Source organism: Pongo abelii, chromosome 3, assembly GCF_028885655.2.
Source record: "Pongo abelii isolate AG06213 chromosome 3, NHGRI_mPonAbe1-v2.0_pri, whole genome shotgun sequence".
Lineage (NCBI taxonomy): Eukaryota > Metazoa > Chordata > Mammalia > Primates > Hominidae > Pongo > Pongo abelii.
The window spans coordinates 4,989,301-5,014,230 of record NC_071988.2 but is presented as its reverse complement, the minus strand read 5'-3'; the positions used below and the strand labels follow the sequence as shown (position 1 = coordinate 5,014,230).

Genomic DNA, 24,930 nt, shown 5'->3' with positions numbered 1-24,930 from the left:
AGCTGCCTACCAGTTCTGTCTTGACCCCACAATAAGCAAATTCTCTTGAAAGTCAATTCATCAACAGCGAAACAGCCAACTAGCCCAAAGCCAATTCACTAGAGGCAAACTTAATGTACTTAGTGACTAGCTGACTTGCTCAATCCCAAATTCACTATAAAACTATCAGAAAACTACAGTCAAGCTATCTTTAACCAAGCTCTACCTCCTTGACTTATGGAGTTGACGGCTGTTCTCTATTCCCTCTGTAAAATACCCTGAAATCCCTAAAAGGCTAAACATTCAGGGTGACAGGCTCCTCCCTGGGGTGCCCACAAAAACTGTCCTACCTGTTGAATTGTGTATTTACCAAGAGTCAGCTTTGTTCTTTAAATTCTTATTACCATAATTATTTACTTTAATTTGACCATTACATAATAAACCAATAAAAAAAATGAGTGCAAAAGCCGAGTTGATGATTCTCTGAGATGCTTTAGAAAGGTTCAGTCAAAACAAACTAGGCAGGGCACAGTGGCTCATGCCTGTAATTCCAGCAGTTTGGGAGGCCTAGGCGGGAGGATTGCTTGAGCACAGGAATTCAAGGCTGCAGTGAGCTATGATCGTGCCACTGCACTCCAGCCTGGGCAACAAAGTAAGGACCTGACTCTTAAACAAACAAAAGTACCTAAAAAAGCTATACAATTAGATGTGGGGACATCAACTATTAAAAAAAAAAAAGAAAAGGCAACATTCATAAAATTCTAGGGATTCTAAACTCAGATTGTATTACAAAAACTGGAAATTACAATGTAATCATATGTACAGATTACACAGAAAAGACAAACAGAACCTCATAAGTAGCAACACACCAAAGAATGTGGCCCTCGGTCCTACATCAAAACACAGTAGTTTTATAGCGAGTAAGCATGGCTTAGGTGTCCAGGGAAAAATTACCTTGATACTCACGCACTAAGCACCAGGAGGAAGAAATTACCCACTGGCAAACTGTTACTCAAAAAGGATTCATTTAGGCTGGGTATGGTAGCTCACTCCTGTAATTCCAACACTTAAATCATTCATTTAAACTTAACATATTTAAAGCACATGTAATGTATACCTTTTTAAAATTTTCTCACCTTAACCAACATTTTTGATTGACCAGTTCTGACTATACCAGTAGAAGGGCCTCATATATACTTTAACCCAGGCTAGTTTGCCACAACCATTTTCCCACCAAAGGCAGGAGCAGATCACAGGCCAGGGGACAGCAAGAGACAAGGAGAGAGGACGAGAGAGGGAGAAAGAGGATGAATGAATGAATAAGTAATAAACTACATTGGAAGAAGACAACACAGAAATGAATCGATCATTCAATGGTTGAAAATGGTAGAAAATGCTGACCAGTCATGAGAATTCTTCATCTGAAACTGGCATCCCTCCGTTCCACCCAGGTGGCACATCAGGGACATGCAGTTTGGTCCACAGCAGGTGAGAGGGCACTGCAGCAGCACTAGAGAAGAGTCCACGACAGTCACAGGACCCCTGCGACTCTTCCAGCTGCTTATTTTGTTTTGGTTTGGTTCTGTGGTCTTGTTTTGTTTTGTTTTTTGAGATGGAGTCTCGGTCTTGTTACGCAGGCTGGAGTGCAGTGGCTCAATCTTGGCTCACTGCAACCTCCGCCTACTGGGTTCAAGCGATTCTCCTGCCTCAGCCTCCCAAGTAGCTGGGATTACAGGCACCCAACACCATGCCCAGCTAGTTTTTTATTTTTAGTAGAGACGGGGGTTTCACCATGGTGGCCAGGCTGGTCTCGAACTCCTGACCTCAGGTGATCCACCCACCTCGGCCTCCCAAAGTGCTGGGATTGCAGGTGTGAGCCACCGTGCCCAGCAGGTTTTTGGTTTTTTTGAGACAGAGTCTCGCTCTGTCACCCAGGCTGCAGTGCAGTGGCGCAATCTTGGCTTACGGCAACCTCTGCCTCCCGGGCTCAAGTGATCCTCCCACCTCAGCCTCCCAAGTAGCTGGACTACAGCTGCACACCACCACACCCGGCTAATTTTTGTATTTCTTGTACAGATGGGGTTTTGCTATGTTGCCCAGGCTAGCCTTGAACTCCTGAGCTCAGGCGATCCACCCACCTCGGCCTCCCAAAGTGCTGGGATGACAGGCGTGAGCCACCGCACCCGGCCCCAGCTGCTTCTAACTGTTCTCAGTTCCCCCTCCATCTCAGAACATCTTTCCCAATATGCAATGTGATGATGAAATATAAGACCCATCACAGGGGAGCCAGAGATTCCAGACAATCTTACAAAGAAAAAATGAAAATAAACCAGAAGAGGAAGCCAGAAAATGGAGGAACTACTGATTTCCCATCTAGCTCTTCATCTTTTAAAATAACAATGATATATTTCTGGACTTTAATATCACATTATATCTAAAAACAGCAAATGAGGCCAGGTGGGGTGGGTCACACCTGTAATCCTAGCATTTTGGGGGGCCAAGGCAGGAGGATCACTGAAGGCCTGGAGTTCAAGACAGCAACACAGTCTACTAATTTTTTCTATTAAAAAAAAAAATTAAACATTTGGCTGGGCATGGTGGCTCACACCTGCAATCCCAGCTACTTGGGAGGCTGAGGAGGGAGGATTGCTTGAGTCCAAGATGTTGAGGCTGTAGTGAGCTATGAATGTGCCAATGCACTCCAGCCTGGGTGACAGAGCAAGACCCTGTGGAGGAAAGATGAAAGAGGGGAGGAGAGGGGAGGGGAGGGGAGGAGAGGGGAGGGGAGGGGAGGAGAGGGGAGGGGAAGGGAGGGGGGGAGGGGAAGGGAGGGGGGGAGGGGAAGGGAGGGGGAAGGGGGAAGGGGGGAGGGGAGGGCAGGGGGAGGGGGAGGGGAGGGCAGGGGGGAGGGGGGAGGGGAGGGCAGGGGAGGGAAGAGAGAAGGGCAGCATCAAAGTCCCCATCCACACCTAGTGAACCAGAGTCTGCACTTTAAGATGGCCAGGTGGTTAGTTGAAGGCTAAAGTTTGAGAAGCGCCGCTCTGAGGAGTGATTAGAGTGCAGGACTTAAATATATCCTAAGCACTTGAGATATATTTGCTCTTTCCATCTCCTGGATAATCCTGAGGCACAGAGGTTACATTAATCTCCCCAAATCATACAAGGAGTCTGAGGCAGCGTGGGGGTGGGAAGCAGGCAGCCTTGCTCCTGAACTGCCCCTGTGCCCTGCGTCCTCCCTGGACTCCACTTCAGTGGGCAGGCTCAATGCTAACAGTCTCCTCCTGTCTGAGGCACGCTTGCGTCTGATTTGCTGCCACACCTCTGAACTAGTATTGTTGAGAAAAGCATGAATTTGAAATAAATGTTGCAATCTCTGCCCTCTCTACTTATTTTATGATGTTGAGCAAACCACACACCTTCACTGAGCCTCAGCTTCCTTCTCTGAAAAATAGGTGTACATACGCTTCCCCTGATAAGAAGTGTTAGGGGTTCTTTGAGGCCGAGTTGTGGGAGTTAATGAGTTGTAATTTATGGTGGTGTGTGGCAGGAACCCAGTAAGTGCTCGTTTCCCTCTGTGCCCACTGCAGTGAGAAGCCCTGAGTCCCTCCAAGACTCCTGAGCACTGTGCCAGGCCCAGGCAGAGGCGGGGGTGAACGAGAAACGGCCCTGCCTTCCCACCGTTCCTATCCTGGCCGAGAGACCATCAGATGATTCACACTGAAAGCAAACGCAGAAAGAGAATTGCTACTGATTTTGCCCGAACTTTGAATGACACTCTGAATTCCCCGAGTAAACAAGTTAGAAAACAGCCAAATATAGAAAAAGCTGAATGGTACATAAAAGTTTGCATATGTGGGCATCGCCAGATTTTTTAAAAAAAACAAACTTTGAATTTGAATGCATAACACTAAAGTACACATTCCCGAAATATGTACATATTTTTTCTCTCTTGGAAAAAATATGGATAGTTAACCCCAGAAGAAGTCTAACAACGACTATTAAAGTTTCAGAATAAGGTATTCAACTTCAGAATTAACTCAGAAAAGAGTCAAGTCCACAAGGTCTACAGATACTTTTATCTTCTAAATCCCCTAATTTTTGTTTTTCTTAATCTGACGTAAGAAAAGATGTCTATGGCCCTGTAATTCCTGCTATAGGTAATTTACAGTGGTGTGAGGCAGTGCAAAGAAATGCTAGCTTCCTAAGGGGAGGCTACACTTAGAGTCTACCAACTAGCTATCACTAATAGCTTCTCAGCCCTAGAAATATACTCAAAGGAGTGCCTCGAGCAAAATAAGGGCTCCATTCTTCCACACTGGGCTTCCATCACAGGCCCCTGGAGCCCGTAAGTACCCCCAGGCCTCCAGCGACGACCACTGAGATGGTGGGACCTTGACTCACCAGCCAGGGCTGAGGGATCTCCGGCAGGGGCATCTGAGGAGGGGCCGGCAGGCTGTTAGCGGTCTCCTGCTTCTGAGCATGGTCCTTCACATCCAAACCTGTAAGAATTAACCAGAACCACAGAACTGGATGAGGATGGGGATGAGAATGGTACCACTAGCATCTGTCAGTTCCTGAATGCTGTGTTGAACACTTTGCAAATATTTATTTTCTCTAATCCTTTACAACAGTCCTGCAAGGTTAGGTATTATTCTCTCCATTTTACAGGTGAAGAACCGACAGCTTAAATAAAATGAAAGAAAAGAAAAGAAAAGAGAAAGAGAAAGGGAAAGGGAAAGAAAAGAGAAAAGAAAAGAGAAAGAAAGAGAAAGGGAAAGGGAAAGGGAAAGAAAAAAAAAGAAAAGAAAAGAAAAAGAAAGGGAAAGGGAAAGGGAAAGGGAAAGGGAAAGGGAAAGGGAAAGAAAAGAAAAAAGAAAAGAGAAAGAGAAAGGGAAAGAAAAGAGAAAAGAGGAAAGGAAAAGAGGAAAAGAAAAGAGGAAGGAAGGAAGGGAGGGATGGATGGAGGGAAGGGGAAGGGGAAGGGGTGTAAGAAATGAATGAAAGCACTCATAGATGGAAATGGCGGCACTAGCGCCAGAGCCTGCATGCTCCTCAGTGCCATGCTACGTCTCAAAGGGAAAGCTGCTCCCCCTCAACTTCTACTCAGGGCAGGCAGGACTTACCCATGTAGTAACAGGATAGACGCCTTCTGGGAATCAATAAATTTTAATTAAGTATCTTCTTAAAGTCAGATACTGTAATAGACATACTGTATGGAAGACATGACTGATACAAGCTCACACGTCTTGGGCACTCATATTTCAGTTGGAAAGACAAATACATACACAGCGAACTACTAGGAAAGGTGATGTACACGATACAGTGAAGGCAGGAAAGAGGAAGAAACAAGTTTTAATTTGGGCACAGTACTATTTATATGCCTAACACTCACTTGGACAGGCCTGTAAAAATACTGACTTAACAACGATCGCCTATAATGGGTCCAGTACTACACTAGAGGCCAGGAACTGAAACATGAAAAGCCCCAGTGCCTGATCTCCAGGAGCTGCAATGGAGAAAAGAACTTCAGTAGAGGACTGCAAACAAACAAACAAACAAAAGCAAGAAAGGAAAAGGATAAATGACACACACACACACAAAATCAATAGATAGGTTTAAAGCAAATTAAAGAGCTGAAGAAAGAATTCATGAATTGAAAAATATCAGGAGATTCATCCAGAAGGAGGCATGAAGAGACCAGTACTGGAGCTCACTGTGCGGAGGAAAAGAGGACAGGAAATCAGGGGAAAGCAAACGGTCATCAATAGCTGACATGTTTACTATGCATCAGGCACTGTTTTGAAATATTTTATACCATCTCATTCAATCCTCACAACATCCCATGAGGTCAATACTACCATTAGCCCTTTTTATACAAGGAGGAAACTCAAGTATAAAAAGCGTAAGTAACCCGTGAAAGGTCGCACGTTTGGTAACAGGTAGGGCCAGAATCAAAAAGCTAGTTTAACTTTGGAGTTCGTACTCATAACCACCTATGATAAAGGGCCTTGTGGGATGGCCGAAGAAGTCTGGATTGTGACCAGAGGCAAAGGCTGACAGATGAAAGAGTCTGAGCAGGGAAGTAACAAAATTACTTCAGAAGTGAACATTTCAGGCCAGACGCAGTGGCTCATGCCTATAATCCCAGCACTTTTGGAGGCCGAGGCAGGCAGACTGCTTGAGCCCAGGAGTTCGAGACCAGCGTGGACAACATAGCAAAACTCTGTCTCTACAAAAATGACCTAGCTGGGTGTTGCGGTGTGCACAAATGTAGTCCCAGCTACTAGGGAGGCTGCAGTGGGAGGATCACCTGAGCCTGGGAGGTCAATGCTGCAGTGAGCAGTGATCACACCACTGCACTCCAGCCTGCGCAACACAGTGAGACCCTGTCTCAAAGAAAAAAAAAGTTAATATTTCATACTGCCCCAGAATAGGGTCCCTATCCTGCTTTCTTATCTAAGTGACAGGCCCCATCGCCCACCCAGGTTTCCCCAAGCCACCCACGTTCAAACTGCTACCAAATCCTTCAGCCCATCTTCCAGACTGGCCAGGTGAGCTTTCCAGAATGCAAATCTAATCGTGTCATACATGGCTCCATATACTAAAATAATTCATGTAAAAGTATAAATGAATTGTACACTTTAAATTGTGAAGTGTATGGCCTGTGAATCACATCTCAATAAAGAGGCTTAAAAGAAAAATCTTCCATCTCATCCGGCAGATTATCTCCACAGAGTCCTCAAGATTCTCACATCACATCATCCAGGAACTGCCCCTCAGACCCTCCAACACCCCGGTCTCTCACTCAACTGGTGTGGACTTGCTTCTCAGGTGCTCTCATAAGGCTCTGATGCTCTCCACAGCAGTACTTAACAGGCTTTATTATTGCCTGTTTTTTTTTTTGTCCTGCTCACTGTGCATGAAAGAGTTAACGTAACAGACCCAAGGCTGCTCTCTCTAGAGGGACCTGCTTGCAAGGCTGGCCCTGGCTGGCCTCTGGGAATGTGGATTTCAGAAGTGCACCCACCATTCCCTGATGGACAAGGGTGGTTCACTGTGCCTGAACTGTTTGTGTAAACAACGCGGTTGTGCTGAAACCCTGCCTCTCCTGGAATTCTGGTGTGTGCTAGGCAGAGGGTGCCTAGAGGACTAGACCCAAGTAAAAACCCTGGGCACTGAGTCTCCGATGAGCCTGAACGGAATGTCGCACAGAGCTTGCTTCATTTTTATTGCCGAGGAGAGAGTGTGCTCTGTGTGACCCTCATGGGAGGGACAGAGCACACAGAAGCTGGCATATGGGTTCCTCCATGTTCTGCCTACATCTTCTCCCTTCCGATCTGCCAGTCGGGCTGTGCATCCTCACTACGGCTACAGTGCATCCTGCACACGAGGAAGAACAACCTGATGCCAAGTCCTGTGAGTCCTTCCAGGTAATCTCCAAATGCTGGGGTTGCCCTGAGGACTCCCAACACACGATTCCATTAGCTCCTTCAAAGCTTTATCTTTCTACACCTGGAGGCCAACGCACAACTTGGTACAAGTGTAAACCCTTAATGAAAACTTGATGAATAAATAAGTTTGTAAGTTAAAGAACAAATAAATATATTTTAGAAAGGTGGTAAAATTAAAGATGGTTTAGAAGCCAAGACACTGTAAGAAGGAAAAAGCAGGCATCGAATGAGACTCACCTTTGGATGACTGTATCCTCAGCAGAATGTTGGTTATCACTGCCTTTTTCTCCCTGACAGTTGAAGTTAGATATTCATGGTCCAGGAGTTCAAGAAAGAGACGAAGTTCAACTATTAACTCTTCCATTGCTGACAACAAAAGAGAAGAAGGGTATTATTAGACCCAGTGATTTGCAAATGTCAAAGTATGAATGCTGAGTCTTACTCGAAGCATTTCATGTTTAGCTTGATCACTGGATATAGTATTCTGACCTAAAAAACAAGTTTGCTGAAAGCAGGTCCACTAAAAGATTCAAGCAGCTTCTTCTTAACAAATGCACTACTCCTTTGCTTCTGCTTTAAGGCAGCAAAATTCAACTGGGAGAAGCTCCAAAGCCAGGCTGCCAACAGATGGTGTGACAACCCAAAGGCCTGACATCATCATTTGGTGTCAATTCCATGATATTAAATTTCAATGTCAAGAAGGAGATGGGAGTTTAAAATGCCAAAGAGTTTTCTAATAACCAGCAGGGCATGGTTTCAGAAACTCAACACCCAGCTCTCTGCTTTTGTAAAGCTGGCTCCAGCCCAGGACAACTGTGCGCATGTTTATGCAGTTAGCACAAAGGATGCCAGATGCCGAGGCCGGTGTAAATACAAGTTCAGGTGCTAACTTCCCACCATGCCTTTTCCTTCTAGAATGACGGTAGACTTGACTTTTCCTCTGATATCCACAAGACTGCAATACTGGCTTAAGTCAGCAGTTTGTAGATGATGATCTTAGCCTCTGGGGATGTGAACTCCTCCTCTCAGGGAGCCCACAAGGCCCGAGGCCCAAACTATTTTCAGAATGCTAAGACATTACTCACCTTTTTCTGCATTAATGGTGTAAATGCCAGGGTAAAACTGCTAGCATCTTAGCATGAATCAAGGAAGTGACACCAAACTATCCTAGCAGTCATGATATCCTTCACCATATACTCAGTTCTTTTTTGTTTGTTTTTAAAAAAAAAACTACTTGGGCTGGGCGCGGTGGCTCACGTCTGTAATCCCAGCACTTTGGGAGACCCAGTCGGGCGGATCACCTGAGGTCAGGAGTTCGAGACCAGCCTGGCCGACATGGCCATCTCTACTAAAAACACAAAAATTAGCCAGGCATGGTGGCATGTGCCTGTAATCCCAGCTACTCAGGAGGCTGGGGCACAAGAATCGCTTGAACCTGGGAGGCAGAAGTTGCAGTGAGCCGAGATCGCGCCACTGCACTCCAGCCTAGGAGACAGAGTGAGAATCCTTCTTAACAACAACAACAAAAAAAACCACTTTCACTTAGCAGTGTCTTTGAGAAAGCAGTAAAAAATAATCGCTTTTCTTAAATCTAACTTTGAAGACACACCTTTTTTTTTTTTTTTTTTTTTGAGATGGAGTCTCGCTGTGTCACCCAGGCTGGAGTGCAGTGGCTTGATCTCGGCTCACTGCAAGCTCCGCCTCCCAGGTTCATGCCATTCTCCTGCCTCAGCCTCCCAAGTAGCTGGGACTACAGGCGCCCACCACAGCGCTCGGCTAATTTTTCGTATTTTTAGTAGAGATGGGGTTTCACCGTGTTAGCCAAGATGGTTTTGATCTCCTGACCTTGTGATCCACCCGTCTCGGCCTCCAAAAGTGCTGGGATTACAGGCGTGAGCCACTGCACCTGATCAACACACACCTTTTTAACGTATCATTGAATGACATGGGAAGCATGCATGAAGCCCTCCTGCACACGAAGTACCACAGTCGTCTAGAGAAAAATCACTCTTGTGAGTGTTTGAGTTCCAAGCCACCCAAAGCCACTTGCTGCACGCAGCACCATCTTTACTGGAGAGAGTGAATGACAGGCAAAGTGCAATGACTCAGACTTGAGTACCTGGCAAACATGTTCTCAAGAATGAACACATGAGCTCATCACTTCAAGGTAAACAACTGACAGCATTTGTGGCCAAGAATAAAAGTTGAGCTTCCAAGTGAAAAAATAATTTTTGAAACTTTGTATCCACCCCATAAGAGCTTACTGCCTCCTAATACTGGAGGCTTTTCTAACGAGATCAGCAGTGATATGAACAAATGTGATTTACATTGCATAATGTCATATGTTGACATTTATTTGGAAGATCTGCACAACTCAGTGAACCATGATGTTACAAAATCATGTATGGGTAAAAGATTCACCTAAAGTGCAAAATAAACTAAACTATTCTAATGTAACAGAGGATGGCACAGCTTCAGATGCCACATCACAACTAACCGTTAGGAAACTGCCACTTGTCAAGTTTTGGTATAGCATCAAAGAAGAATATCTACAATTTTCTGAAAAGGCTACTGAAAAACTTCCCAACTACCTATCTGTGGGAGGTCAGATTTTCTTTTTTTTTTTTGAGACAGAGTCTTGCTCTGTCACCCAGGCTGGAGTGCAGTGGTGCAATCTCGGCTCACTGCAAGTTCTGCCTCCTGGGCTCACGCCATTCTCCTGCCTCAGCCTCCTGAGCAGCTGGGACTACAGGTGCCTACCACCACTCCCGGCTAATTTTTTTTTTTTTTTTTTTTTTGTATTTTTAGTAGAAACAGGGTTTCACCATGTTAGCCAGGATGGTCTCGATCTCCTGACCTCATGATCCGCCCACCTCGGCCTCCCAAAGTGCTGGGATTACAGGCGTGAACCACTGCGCCCAGCCCAGATTTTCTTCATGCACTTCCACCATGATATCTCACACAGTCTGAGTGAAGAAGTAAATATGAGAATCAGCTATCTTCTAGGCCAGATACTAAAGATACTTGCAAAAGTCTAAAACAATACTACTCTTCTAATTATCATGTTTTGGTAAATGCAGTTGCTTTTCATAAATATATATTATTTATGTTAACGCAATAGGTTTGATATTTTAATGAATAAATATCTTAAAATCTGCCAATTTTAATTCTAATATGGTAAGTACCTACAGATATAATCATATAAATAAAGCTCTTTAAGGTCTTCAAAATATATTTTGAGACCAAAAACTTTGAGATCTGAGATCTGCTGATGTAGGCAATTACATTAAGATCTTCATTCATTTATTCATCACTTACCTATTGTCAGTCATATAGGTCATGCATCTCAACTGACAAAAGCATAATGAAAATGATTCATGCAAAAAACCTAAGCAAAAAAGTTTGAGAGCCGCTGATCTGTGGGATTCTTCCAAGTCTACTATTCTGTAAGTCTACAACATCCTTTGGGATTAAAGATCCATACTGAGGCTGCCGTGTACCATCAAAGCTCTCATCATTTTAGGTAAGTGGGAGAGAAATGGTAAATGAGCTTAAAGTAGGCAGATGTGGCACCAGCAGTTCACTCTTCCCAGCTGGGCAATTTTCCCTTCTATGAAATGAAGAAGTTGGACTAAGTACACTTTTCAATTAAGGTCTTTTTCATTAACCAGTTTCTTGATTCTAAGCAATCTCATCTATACTTTAAAAATGGACCAGGCATGTTGGCTCACGCCTTTAATCCCAGCACTTTGAGAGGCTGAGGCGGGAGGATCACTTGAGCCCAGGAGTTTGAGGCTGCAGTGAGCCATGACTGAGTCAATGCACTCCAGCCTGGGTAACAGAGTGAGACCCCGACTCTCAAAAAAAAATGGAGGTGGGGAGGCGGGACGGGGGGCTGATAGCATTATTCAAAATGTCAAAAGGTAGAAAATGAATGACGAATGGATAAATGAAACGCGGTATATACATACAATGAAATATAATTCATCCATTAAAAGGAAAAAAATTCAGATACATGCTGCAACATGAACAAACCTTGAAAACATTATGTTAAAATAGACAAAAAGAGGCAAATATTACGAATCTACTTAAATGAAGTACTTAGAGTGGTCAAATTCATAGAGGCAGAAAGTAGAACAGTGGTTACCAAGGGCTAGTGGTGAGAATGTAGGGTTATTATCTAATGGGGTTCAGAGTTAACAGTTTGGGATGATGAAAATGTTCTGGAAACGGATGGTGAATATACCTAATGACACTAAATTTTATACTAAAAAAGGGTTAAAAAGGTAAAATGTATGCTATGCATATTTAATTTAAAAAGGGAAAGAGATTTTGCTTGGGTTCCACCTAACAGCATGGAAATATCTGAAGAGAACCTAAGGATGCATCGATCCTAACTCGCCACCTAAAACCTGAGCTCCCTCTACAGTACGACCATGAGGCCTCTGCGCAAAACCCTCCAGAGCCTGGGAGTTTGTCGTGGCCCTGGCCAAGGTACCTGCCCGTCCTCTCCTCTGAGAACAGCAGCCTCAACCACAAGGGGGACTTTCAGCAGCCACTGCTATACTGCAAGGCCCTGTACACCACCTCCCACTACTAGGTTATGGTTAATTGGACGGCCCGATTCCAAGATGGTCAATCAGATCTTCCATTCCTCTATCTTTTGCCTGAAGACTAAGAAATAGGATTCGGTTGGGATGGTCTCTTTAACTGAAAATGTAGAAATGCAGCAACCAGGGCAAGTGCAAGTACTTGCTACTTGGTGCAAAAGCCAGAAGCCAGCACCGGAGGACGAACACACAGAGACGACACCCTCAGAAGCCGGCACACTCAGAGGCAGGCAGCCCCGTGAGAGAACAAGTGTCTCAGACGCCGACCATGCTCCGAGGCTTTCCCGGGCCTGTTGTTAGCTACTCGGAAAACTGGGCTGCACTTGAATTCAAGAAATGTTTGTATCCTTCTAATAAATTTTCATTTCATTGTGTTGTTGTTAAGGTAATCTGTGTGGTTTTCTGTTCACCTGAAACTGTAACCAAAAGATTCTCAAAACACAGCTCTCTAGTGCCTCAGAAAGCGAAATACTCCCATAGCAGAGTTGTAATTGTTAGAAATGCTCCTCCTTTTTGGGATCTTCACAGACTAAATAAACCATATTTTCTACTTGACAGTCTTTCCAAATACTTAATACTCACCCCCTCTTTCTTCCAGCCTTCTCTAATTAAACACCCTAGTTGGCTCCCCCTCACTGAAGTCTTCCCTAATTACCAAAATCCATTCCTCTTGTAGCAGCTGTACTGATGACTGGATACTTAGTGACCTTAAGGTTTACTTGGGTTTTTGTGGGGTTTTTTTCCCCTCAAGGTAGCTAGTCAACTGGTTAAAGGCAGGTGTCATGCTATGTTTATCTCCAAACACCTGACAGCAGCCTAGCAGTACATTCTGCACAGAAAGCATGCAAAGGTTTTCGAATGAGTGACTTCTACAGGAAGAGAATGACTATTTTCTCACAACAGATCCTGTGAAAGGCATTGTGCTGGCATCTACATACAATACCTCATTTGATTCTCACAAGAACGCAGAGAAGATGCACTGCGCCCCATCTACAGCAGAGGAATAAGAACTCCAGTGTCAGCTTTTAGCCTGCTTTTCTTTAAGCGAATCCTCACATAGCAATTACAAGTGCCAGGCACTGTTCTAAGCCCATTACATACATGAACTCATGTGCTCTTCACAACATTGCTAGGAGGCACGTACTGTTATTACCCCCCATGTAGCAGGTGAGGAGACAGACACAGAAAGGCTGCCTACAGTCATCAAGCCTCTCCGGTTGATCATCTGCTCACAGTCATATAGCTAGAACATAAATAACACAGTAAGAATCTGAACTCAAACCTGAGTCCAAAAGCCCTGCTTTGAACATTTCATAATAATAATTCCACAGATTGTTTTCAGAGATAACTCTAGTCTGATAAGCTGTTATACCCATTTTGTATTTAAAAAGAGCAATAGTGTGACCAAATAAAATTTAGTCCTCGAAAAAAATTAGGAAAATGAACAAGAAATGTCAACATAGACTACAGAGTAACCTTAGAGGTAGCACAATTCTTCGTTGAGCTGCCTGGCTCCCCAACATCGCCAGTTCCCAGGACGCAGGTGCAGCTCCTGGTGCATCTCTGTATCTGTGCTGGTGCCTGACTACGTTCAACATAAATCAAGTGCTCAGAACACGCACAGGGAAGCAGTGAGCACAAACACACATGGCTGGTGGGCATGGCGTACCAAAAGCTCACTCCAGTGCCAAAGCAAGAAGGGAAGAAGTTCTTGCAACCAATTCTCCATTTTAAACTTTTAATACAAACATGCCTTTCCCCTTAAGATCTAAGGGTACTAACCAACACACACTCTGGAGATTTTCCTATAAATAAAGATCTGGTGAAATATGTGTGCCTGAGCAGGGGGTGGCATCGTACTACTCCAGTCTGTGGACACGCAGCAGGTGTAGGACACCCACGTCTCCTCTCCACCCTTCAGAGCTATTGCTGTTTCTTACCAGCTGTGCAGCAGGCTCTCTGGAAGATCCAGGAGACCAGGCATTCAGATCCAGTTTCCACAGATATATTCCAAGAGTAGCCTTCCCCTTATGCCACCCCAGGGTTATCTTCACCATCCACCTTTCCACTGCCCGACACAGGCTCTATCCTTCTATCAGGAGGAGGAGCTGCTTCTCCAAGGTCAAGAACAACACGTGCCCTTGTTTTCGTCCAGGGCCTCCAGCCAAATCTCCCTTTACAATACAGGCTCTCCTATTTTCCCCTAGAAAGTACTGTGGCCTCTGAAGCTCCTTACTGATGTTTAAAAGAAAACTCCAGCTACCATTAAGTACTGACCATGTACCAGGCAATAGGCTAAGTGCTTTACAGACATTTTGACTAATCTTCATAATAACCTTTCAAGATAGACACTGTTTTCACCATTTTTACAAGTGTAGAAATTGGTACTAAGAAAGGTTACATTTTTGCCTAAGGTCACACAGTTAAAAATAAAAGCCAGAATGGGGAATCAGAACCAGCTGTCACTACTTTTTATACCGTAACACTGACTCTCTAAATTTTGCTCCCGGTGGAAGAAGCTCCTAATGCCTCTTAGGTTACATCCCTCATAGGTTACATTCAAATAACCTATCTCCGACCACACAGGACAGGCTAGCTACACAAGTTATATCCCTCAAGGTCATTACTCAAATTGTGTTTGACATGATTATTTTACTAATAGTTCTTACACTAAAAAATGAAATCTTCGAATTGGAAGAAAAGCTGTAGATAGTTCACCCAACTTCCTCAATGTACTGAGGAGAAACTGAGGCTCAGGGAGCTGGAAAGACTGAAGCAAGGGCCCAGCCCACTCACCTCTCCCATCTGCACAGCCCAAAGACTGGCCAGAGGGTTCTGCACACAGGACAATAACCAGTCACATTCCAATATCCAAAATAACTGTCTGCATTTTATCTCATCTGAGCCTCACAATCTTATCATTGCTGAGATATTACAGACGGTAGGAATCAAATGAAGAGAGGTGATGTGGCTGCCCCAAGGCAGCAAGCTAACAAGAGCCATATCTACACTTGAACCACCTCCTCTGTTCGACACCCCAGCCCTGACACCTGCTGCCCTGTTCTGGACAGAATGGCGAGGTCACCAAACACAGACTGGCATCACGGACACAGGAATAAATCACTGAATTCCAGAAAAAAAATTTTTTCCCCAAACACCCACACCAAATAAAAGATCTGACCACAGAATTTAGCATTCCCAAAGCAACGGCAAAATTACCTGGAGGCATTTCTGGATATATTTTATACATTTGAAAAGCAAAACTCCCTTCTTCCTAGCAAAAGGCCTCTTTGGACTAATTAATTATCTCCGCTTGCCTGCTTTTTCTTTTTTTCTTTTGTGTGTGTGAGACAGGGTCTCTCTCTGTTGCCCAGGCTGGAGTGCAGTGATGCGATCACATATCACACCTCGCCCTCCCAAACAGGTGGGACTGCAGGCACGCACCATGACGCCCAGCTAATTTTTTAAATTTTTTGAAGAGACAGGGTCTCACTATTTGCCAGACTGGTCTTGAACTCCTGGGCTAAACTGATCCGCCTGCCTCGGCCTCCCAAAGTGCTGGGATTCGAGACATGCACCCTGCCGCCCAGCCTTTCTGCTTTCTCTCACTCAAGTGGTATATCCCACAGCCCTAAATAAGCAAGGGAAATAAGAAGTAGAACTAGACATCCCAGGAGACAAAGAATTCAACAAAGCAAACACACTTCCTGCTTAACTAATCCCTTCACTATTTACAGAAAATCTCTGGCTCAGCTGGGCAGTGAGTTCATTTATTTCAACAAAATCAAAGAAATGGCTCATGGTTTGTGGGAACCAAAACTACTTTAAAGGAATTTTCTTTTATTTACCTTCATGACTCAATCACGGATTTGAAAGCTAGGAGGGACCCTGGAGCCCAAATACCTTTTTTTTTTTTTTTTGAGACGGAGTCTCACTCTGTCGCCCAGGCTGGAGTGCAGTGGCGCCATCTCGGCTCACTGCAACCTCTGCCTCCCAGGTTCAAGCGATTCTCCTGCCTCAGCCTCCCGAGTAGCTGAGATTACAGGCACCCGCCACCACGCCCAGCTAATTTTCGTATTTTTAGTAGAGACGGGGTTTCTCCATGTTGGTCAGGCTGGTCTGGAACTCCTGACGTGATGGTCTGCCCACCTCAGCCTCCCAAAGTGCTGGGATTACAGGCATGAGCCACCGTGCCCAGCCCAAATGCCTTTATTTCACAAGTGTGGTAACTGAGGCCCAGAGAAGAAAGGCGGCCTGAAGCCACAAAGCCTTGGTAAAGGGGTGAGAGCCGGGAACGGGGTGACCAGACCGCCAGTCAAAGGGTTCCTTGCTGTGCACGGAACTGTCCTCCTTACACAGGAACTGCAAGAGTGAGGAGGCTAAAGCACCCTCTGTCTCTGCTCTCCTACAAACGCAAGAAAGAAATGTCTACTGTTACTGGCTCTGAGAAAACACTATTAACTACCCATCACTTCCTGCTGCACCTGAGAAGCCCGGGGAAAGTTGCCACAGGCGACAGGCTCTGCAGAGGCTGCCACATCCATATTCCCCACAGGCTTCACACTTTACTGATGTGCAAAACACCTATTGCTGTTTGCATCCTGAGTTACACTCAAGGGCCCTGCTACAACCAAGACAGTTGCTGGTGGCCTTTTGATTTCCTTTCTACTTTTATCTGTGATCCTTCCCATATGGTTCTTCCCTTCAAATTTCTAACCCACTACAGAAACTCCCAGGACCTAGACCCAGGCAACTCCCCATTACCTAATCTAAATTGGGAGGCAGGAACAGTATCTGCATTTTCCCAATTTTCCCACGCCCTCTGTATGTCCCCGCTCCCCTGTCTAGTCTACACCACTCATCCCCCAGCACTCCAACCTGCTGGCCCTCATGGGGTGACCCTCTGATAGCACCCTCCACTTGAGTCAAGGCTACCTCTCCTGCCAGGCACCCCCACACGGCATCACCTCCCTGACCTCTCCTCACCCCTCTGAACTCTGCCAATGCCAATGAGCACAGCTCACATCCCACCTCTTGGTGAAGCCGTCCGTGATCATTCTATCCCTGCCAATGCCACTCATTTGGCCCTCATCCTCCACTGCTCCTTAGAAACCCGGACTCTGGGCCAGGTGCAGTGGCTCGCTCCTGTAATCCCAACACTTTGGGAGGCCGAGGTGGGCAGATCACCTGAGGTCAGGAGTTCGAGATCAGCCTGGCTAAGATGGCGAAACTCCATCTCTACTAAAAATACAAAAATTAGCTGGGCATGGTGGCGCACACCTGTAGTCCCAGCTACTCAGGATACCAAGCAGGAGAATCACTTGAATCCGGGTGGTGGATTGCAGTGTGCCAAGATCATGCCATGGCACAATGCCTGGGCGACAGAGTTAGACTCCATCTCAAAAAAAAAAAGAAAAAGTAAAAGAAACCTGGACTCTGTCACCACATAAACCTGGATCCACATCCCAGCTGATTCTTCCTAGTTGTGTGACCTTGGGTAAGTAGCTCCCCAAATTATCTCATCCTTAAAGCGAGATGGATATTATATATATCAGTATCATCATGAGGATTAAATGAGCTAACACGCATGCAGAGCCAAGCATTTCATCAGTGGTAACTATAACCGTCATTATTAGCACATGTTCATCTTGTTGGAACTTCACTTTAAGACATGGGATCCATGAATGCAGTCAATGAACATGACCCCATACCTCCTGTCCTCTAAAACTATGAAGTCCTAAAGTAAGTACCACACCCTCCACAAGAAAAGTCATGACAGACTCCTCTGTGCAACTCTATGCAGATACACTTGAAACTAGGTTAAATAGATAATTAATTTCATAAGAAATTTCGTAAGAAAAAAATAATTTACCAGAATTACCCTCACAAAAAAACAAAAAACAAAAAAACACCAGACCCAGGTAGTTTTACAGGGGAATTCCACCAAACCTTAAACACCAAGGCTACTGCATAAATTGTTCCAGAGGATAAAATACACAGAAAATAACCAAATTCTTTTTTTTTTTGGAAGCAAATATAAATGTGATATCTAAACCGAATAGAGATAGCACAAAAAAGAAAACCAAAGACCACTTTTAATCAGTGCAAATATCCTAAATAAAATATTAGCAAACGGAAGCCAACACATTAATACCATGCCCTTACCAAATGAGATTCACTCTAGAAATGCAGGCTGGGCGCGGTGGCTCACACCTGTCATCTCAGCACTTTGGGAGGCCCAGGCAGGCAGAGTACGAGGTAAGGAGATCAAGACCATCCTGGCCAACATGGCAAAACCCCGTCTCTACTAAAAATACAAAAATTAGCAGGGCATGGTGGCACATGCTTGTAATCCCAGCTACTCAGGAGGCTGAGGCAGGACAATCGCTTGAACCTGGGAGGCGGAGGCTGCAGTGAGCCTAGATAGAGCCACTGCACTCCAGCCTGGGGACAGAGCAAGACTCCATCTCAAAAAGAAATGCAAAGGTGATTCAATATTAGAAAATCTACTAATAGGCCAGGCGCCGTGACTCACACCTGTAATCCCAGCACTCTGGGAGGCCTAGTCAGGCAGATTGCTTGAGCCAGCGAGTTTGAGACCAGCCCGGACAACATGGTAAAACCCCATCTCTACAAAAAATACAAAAATTAGCCAGATGTGATGGCACACACCTGTAGTCTCAGCTACTTAGGAGGCTGAGTTGGGAGGATCACGTGAGCCCAGGGAGGTTGAGGTTACGGTGAGCCATGATCCATCACTGCACTCCAGCCTGGGCAACAGAGTGAGACCCTGTCTCAAACAAAAAAAAAAGGAGGAGGAGGAGGAGGAGGAGGGAAGACAGAAAGAAAATCTACTGATATATTCACCAGATTAATACATCTAATGAGAAGATAATGCAGTTGTTCCACAGATCATGAAAAAGCCTTCAACAAAATGTAATAATCATTCCTGATATTTTTAAGTCAATACACTTGGAATTGATAGGCACTTAACTTGATAAAATACATGTACTAAGATTAAAACACCCACACCCAAAAAAACAGCATCTTATTTAACGAGGAAACACTTCAAGAATTCCCAGTAGGGTCAGAAACAAGTCAAAGAGGCCCATTTCCCCCACTACTTTTAACACTGTAGGAGAAGTGTTAGTCAAAGCAATAAGAAAAGAGAAAACAATCAGAAACTTAAAAAAATTATTTCTATTGGCAGCTGATGTGAAAGCAAACCTGGTAAAGCAGGAGACATGAAAACTATAGCTTTCTGCATGCTTATTTTATATCAAACAATAAATAGCTAGACGATATCATGGAATACCAGCACCCATTTATAAAACAATAAAAAAGTAAACTACTTTAAATAATTTAGCAAGAAATGTGCAAAACTTACATAGGGAAAACTTAAAACTTGATTGAAAGATGAAGAAGTAAATGTGAACAAATGGAAAGATGTCCCCTTGCCTTTGGATAGGACAACTTAACATCAAAAAGATGTCAATTCTCCCCAAGTTAACAAATATATTTAGAGCAATAGCAATAATATACTGAAATCATTTGGATGTCCCCTCCAAATCTCATGTTGAGATGTAATCCCCAGTGTTGGGGATGGGGCCTGCCTGGTGGGAGGTGTTGGGTCATGGGGGTGGATCCCTCATGGCTTGGTGCTGTCCTTGCAATAGTGAGTGAGTCCCACTCAGGAGATGTGGTTGTTTAAGTGTGGGGCAGCTCCCCCACTCCCTCTCTTGCTCCCGCTGTGTCATGTGAGACACCTGCTCCCCCTTCACCTTCCACCATGACTGGAAGCTTCCTGAGGCCTTCCCAAAAGCCGAGCAAATGTCGGCACCATGCTTGTAAAGCCTGCAGAACTATGAGCCAATTAAATCTCTTTTCTTTAGAAATTACCCAAGTTCAGGTATTTCTTTATAGCAATGCAAGAAAGGCCTAACCCATATACCAACAAATTTTGTTTTGTTTTGTTTCTGGAACTAAACAAATTGATTCTAAATTTCATATGGAAAAAATAAGAATGCAGAGATGTCTAAAAACAATGAAGAGGGAATAGCCTGCCAACTATTTAAAAATAATAAAGGCTCATCATTAAAACAATTTGATACTAACATATTTAAATTCCCAGTCAGATCCATAGAACAGAATAAAAAGTCCAGTAATAGATCCAAATACACACAGAATATAAGAAAAATGGTCGCCTTAATAACTGGGGTTGGGACAACTGGTAACTATTTGGGAAAAAGAAAAGATGAAACTCAATACTTACCTTACATACACCAGAAAAACTCTAAAGATATTTGAGAACCCAAACAGAAAAAAATGAAACAACTCAAGTTCTAGAAGAAACAGATGACTTCTTTTTAACCTGGATGTGGAAAAAGATTTTCTAATTCTGACTCAAAATCAGATATAAAAAGAAAAGATTGATCAACGTGCCTACATAACGTATGAGCTCCCGGAGAATGACAAACATGGATTACAGACTCCTATCCCCTACCCTGCCTAGCAGTGAACTCATACACACGGTGCATTCCCTAAACTTCTTGGCCCACCACACCTCTGTGCTTTATGCTGACTCTCTCCAGAGGAGAGGCTGGGTCAGTGGTTAGACCTTTCTTTGACAAAGGCAGGACGCTGGAGAACTGTTTCACAAAAGCTCGTCTCATTGCTCTCTAGATTTCAGGCTCCAATTAAGAAACAGTTCCCAAACCATGACCAACCTGCTTTTCAGAAAAATGACCCTGGTTTGCTACATTCTTTTCAGTGACTTCTCCGGATCCTGTATAAAAATCTTAATTAACCTAGACTCTGCTTATTTTCTAGATTGTCTCTTTCCACTCTGCGTATGTGTCACACTTCAGCCCTTCTCAATCCCTCAGTTTCCCACAAATATCACACCTGCTTCTGCCCCAGGCCTCTGCACGTGCCGCTGCTCTCTGCCCGGTATGCTTAACCCTGTGTGTCCCTGCCTCGTCCCACACACACATCACTACCACACCTTCCTTCACCTTGCCGTCTCACTGAGGTGCTACACTTCAAGACTCAGCTGCGTCACCCCCACCTCAGGCCGACCATCACTGCCTCTCTCCCGCTATGCTGTGATGACGGGCTAATTTGTCTATCTCCTCCACTAGCCAGTAGACAGCTGAAGGCAGGGACCACTGTGTGACTTCTCTCTTTGCCCAGAATGTCAAGCACAATGCCTGATGTGGAAATAAGAACACGACACTCAGTATATGTTTGGTGAATTAATTCACTTTTATGTTTCCAGCTCTCCATAATAGACAACATTCCTGAGATCTGCTTTAAAGAGAAAATTGCAGAGAAAGATGCCGTGGACTGTCCTCTCATACTTAGTAACTATGTCTTTTGTGATAGTCTCAGAACATACCAAAATTAGTGGTGAAAGACTAATTCTGATGAGTTCCTTTTCTCGAGCAAGTTGATCACCACCTGTTCAGGGCCCTCTCTGTGTGAGAATACTCGGTGTTCCAAAGGGAATCAGAACTTGTGTGGCACTGAAGCAAAGGAGCTGTGTTCGAGCACGGTCCTTGCATATTTTCCCTTATAGGGTTACAGCTCAGACTCTCCATGCAGACTCTTCCAATTATTTTCACAGGCCTCCGCAGATCATCCAAATGGGCTGCTTAAAGGTAGATCTAAGAAATCTCAGAAAAAGCAGCATAGCTTTAGGCAGTGTCTGGTTGGAAAGCTTCCCTCAGCTGGACTGCATCTAAAATTCTTTTTGATGACCATTATTTGAACGACTCGATGATTTTGAATACAAGTCATTAAACTTCTTTGACTCCCAGTTCCGTGATGTATAATGTGGGGATAATGACAGTTATGTGCCTACCAAGGCTGCAATGAAGATCCAAGGACTGCTGTAAATAAAAACCTCTGACTTTGGGGACACTCAATTTACAGTAGTTTAATTTGCATCTAAAAAGGGAAAGCAAATCAAATCTATTTATAGCTCTCCAGTGTCTGAACAGAACCTATGACAATCACTGTGTAGTTTCAGCTCTGGAAGTTAGATCTTTAAAAGATTTCTCAATATCCCAAAGGAAAGTCTGTGTTTATAAAAGGGATCTGTGCATGTGTGTATATTCTAGGTCCTGGGAATGTTCCTTTCTGAATTATAAGGAGCCAGCAAGGAGTCTTCAAAGGAACTGGTGTAAACTCCACAGAACACTTTACTTCGGGAAATTAGCATGACCCTTAAAAGTCAGATTAATTAATGGATGGACATACAAGCCCTGATGGAAAATATCCTTCTATTGTTCTGTAGAAGGCAAAAAACAGGACCTAGATCTGGGTATGTTTTTTGCTCATCATAATAATATACAGAACGTGATAATGGGTTACAGAAGCCAGACCTCCTGATGCCTAGGCTGGGAGAAGGTTACTGACATAAACCAGGCTGGTTGCTAACAAAAGCTTTAAATACGATATCGAAAGCACAGTGTTTCCCTTCCATTTACAGAAGGTCAATTTAGTTCAGTAACAAGTTATTAAACACTATGTTCATGACACTGAACTCAGAATTTAAAGACAAGTGAGATGCTACCCCGACATCCAAGGGCTCACAACCTAGAACAGCAGACACATACCTGGACTCACAGAACCCTTATTCTAGGAAAGAATAACAAAAGGTTTCTAGAAAAAATGGCATTGATGGATCTCCACTTTCGAAAAGATCCTTCCAGAGGCAGCTTTAAAGATGAACTGGTGGAGTGGGAGACTGGAGTAGGAAGGGGCATACCAGTCAAGAGAGGGCAAAGAATGATAGGAACAGGAGAATGGAAAGAGGAAATGCAAATTTACACTCTATTTATTGTCAGATATTTTGAACATTCACTAAAAACAAGAACAATAAAGTCACTGCAAAATATTTGGGTATCTAAGTGTGGGGTATCCAATAATAAGCAAAGCAAACGTGATCCCAAGTTAGAGACAAACAGTATGCAAATAAATAAAAACACGCAGAAATGACGATGGGTGTTACAGGAAAATGCATCTAACCAACAATTTTATGTCAAATTTTCAAAATCTCTGATTTTCTACTCTTACAAATCAGTTAAGCTAAAATATATCAAAGTTGGAACAAAGCCACCAATATAATGTTAAAAAGTATTCAAATGTAAAACCAACTGAGCCAAAAATAGGATAATGATGTAACCATTTGGAATGAGCATTTACGAGGCTTTAAATCATTTTTATATTACTATTTTAAGGATCAGTGCTGCCAGCACTGCAAACTTACTCAGAATATTCACGTATGCATATACTCTTACTGGGCAACACATGGTTTCTGTATTTTCTTAAGCACAAAGGAGGAATTTGTCTTTCTTCTGGCTCAGTACTATTATGCTATTATAGTTTTTTAAATTGTCATACTATTTTTTTTATTTCATAAAGAACATTTTTTTTTTTTTTTTTGAGATAGAGTCTTGCTCCACTGCCCAGGCTAGAGTGCAGTGGCACAATCTCAGCTCACTGTAACTTCTGTCTCACAGGTTCAAGCGATACTCCTGCCTCAGCCTCCCGAGTAGCTGGGATTACAGGCACGCGCCACCATGCCCGGCCAAGTTTCGTATTTTGGTAGTGACAGGGTTTCACCATGTTGGCCAGGCTGGTCTCCATTCCTGGCCTCAAGTGATCTGCCCACCTCGGCCTCCCAAAGTGCTGGGATTACAGGCATGAGCCACCACACTCAGAACCATAAAGAACGATTATTAATTTCAGGAATGCTTTGTTTTGACACAAAAACTTGGATTTTCAAAAATGAAATTGTGACATTTTAGAAAAACAAGTTATTTAATACACAGAAAGGACATTATGATTCACCTAAATGCACCAAAACACAAAGTCTCTTAACTGCTGTTCCTTCCCCAGCAACTCCCCTCACCCCTTCTGTTATAAATACATTTCCACCTGCTCTGTGTGGCTAGGAGGCTACTCGCCAATAAATCCTGAACTCCTCCTCTTACAAGGATCAGTAACGAGAAAGGGGACATGGGTACACAGGTACAGACCTTAATATGACCATAAGGAAATATTATGAACAGCTTTATGCCCACAAATTCAACAACATAGATGAAATGGGCAAATTCCTTAAAAGACGCAAACTTTCAGAAACAGAAGAGAAGAAACAGACTATCTGAATAGCTCTATATTAAAGAAAACTCCAGCCCCAGACAGCTTCACTAATGAATTCTAGCAAATATTTCAGGAGAGGTAATACCAATTTTCTACAAACTCTTGCAGAAAATTAAAGGGAAGGGCCAGCATATAACTCAGAAAAAAGACATTACAAGGAACCAAAACAGACCAACACACCTCATGAACACAGAAAAATCATTAAGAGAAAATTTTTTTTTTTTTTTTTTGAGACAGAGTCTCACTCTGTTGCTCAGGCTGGAGTGCAGTGGCATGATCTTGGCTCACTGCAACCTCCACCTCCCAAGTTCAAGAGATTCTCCAGACTCAGCCTCCCAAATAGCTGGGATTACAGGTGCCCACCACCACATCTGTCTAATGTTTGTATTTTTTAGTAGAGATGGGGTTTTGCCACGTTGGCCAGACTGGTCTTGAACTCCTGACCTCAGGTGATCTACCCACCTCAGCCTCCCAACGTGCTGGGATTACAGGCATGAGCCATTGTGCCTGCCCTTAACAAAATTTTTAGCAAATTAAATTTAATAATATCCAAAAAAGATAACACATTAAGACCAAATGGAGTTTACCCTTGGAATTCAAGGTTGGTTTAACACTGGAAAATCATTAAGTATAATTCACCATATTAACAGATATGAAAATGAGGAATACAGGGGGAATGTCTTCTAGTAAATCTAATAAAAGGCATCTGTCTGTAATCCCAG

General features: G+C 43.8%; 1 protein-coding gene across 14 annotated transcripts in view; it reads right to left on the bottom strand.

Annotated features, from left to right (window-relative positions):
- The window catches only part of AFAP1 (actin filament associated protein 1), a 179,476-nt gene that overhangs the window by 104,803 nt on the left and 49,743 nt on the right, over positions 1–24,930 (bottom strand). For 12 of the 14 annotated variants that reach the window (XM_063723774.1, XM_054553673.2, XM_054553676.2 and 9 more), the window contains exons 2-3: positions 7,668–7,796; positions 4,381–4,478 (exon numbers count right to left, since the gene is read on the bottom strand). In XM_063723774.1, the coding sequence (XP_063579844.1) occupies positions 4,381–4,478; positions 7,668–7,794 (225 nt within the window). In that variant the 5' untranslated portion in view covers positions 7,795–7,796. Of the gene's footprint in view, positions 1–4,380; positions 4,479–7,667; positions 7,797–7,919; positions 8,440–24,930 lie in introns of those variants that run through there. The other 2 variants (XM_063723771.1, XM_063723776.1) reach the window with 2 other exon arrangements.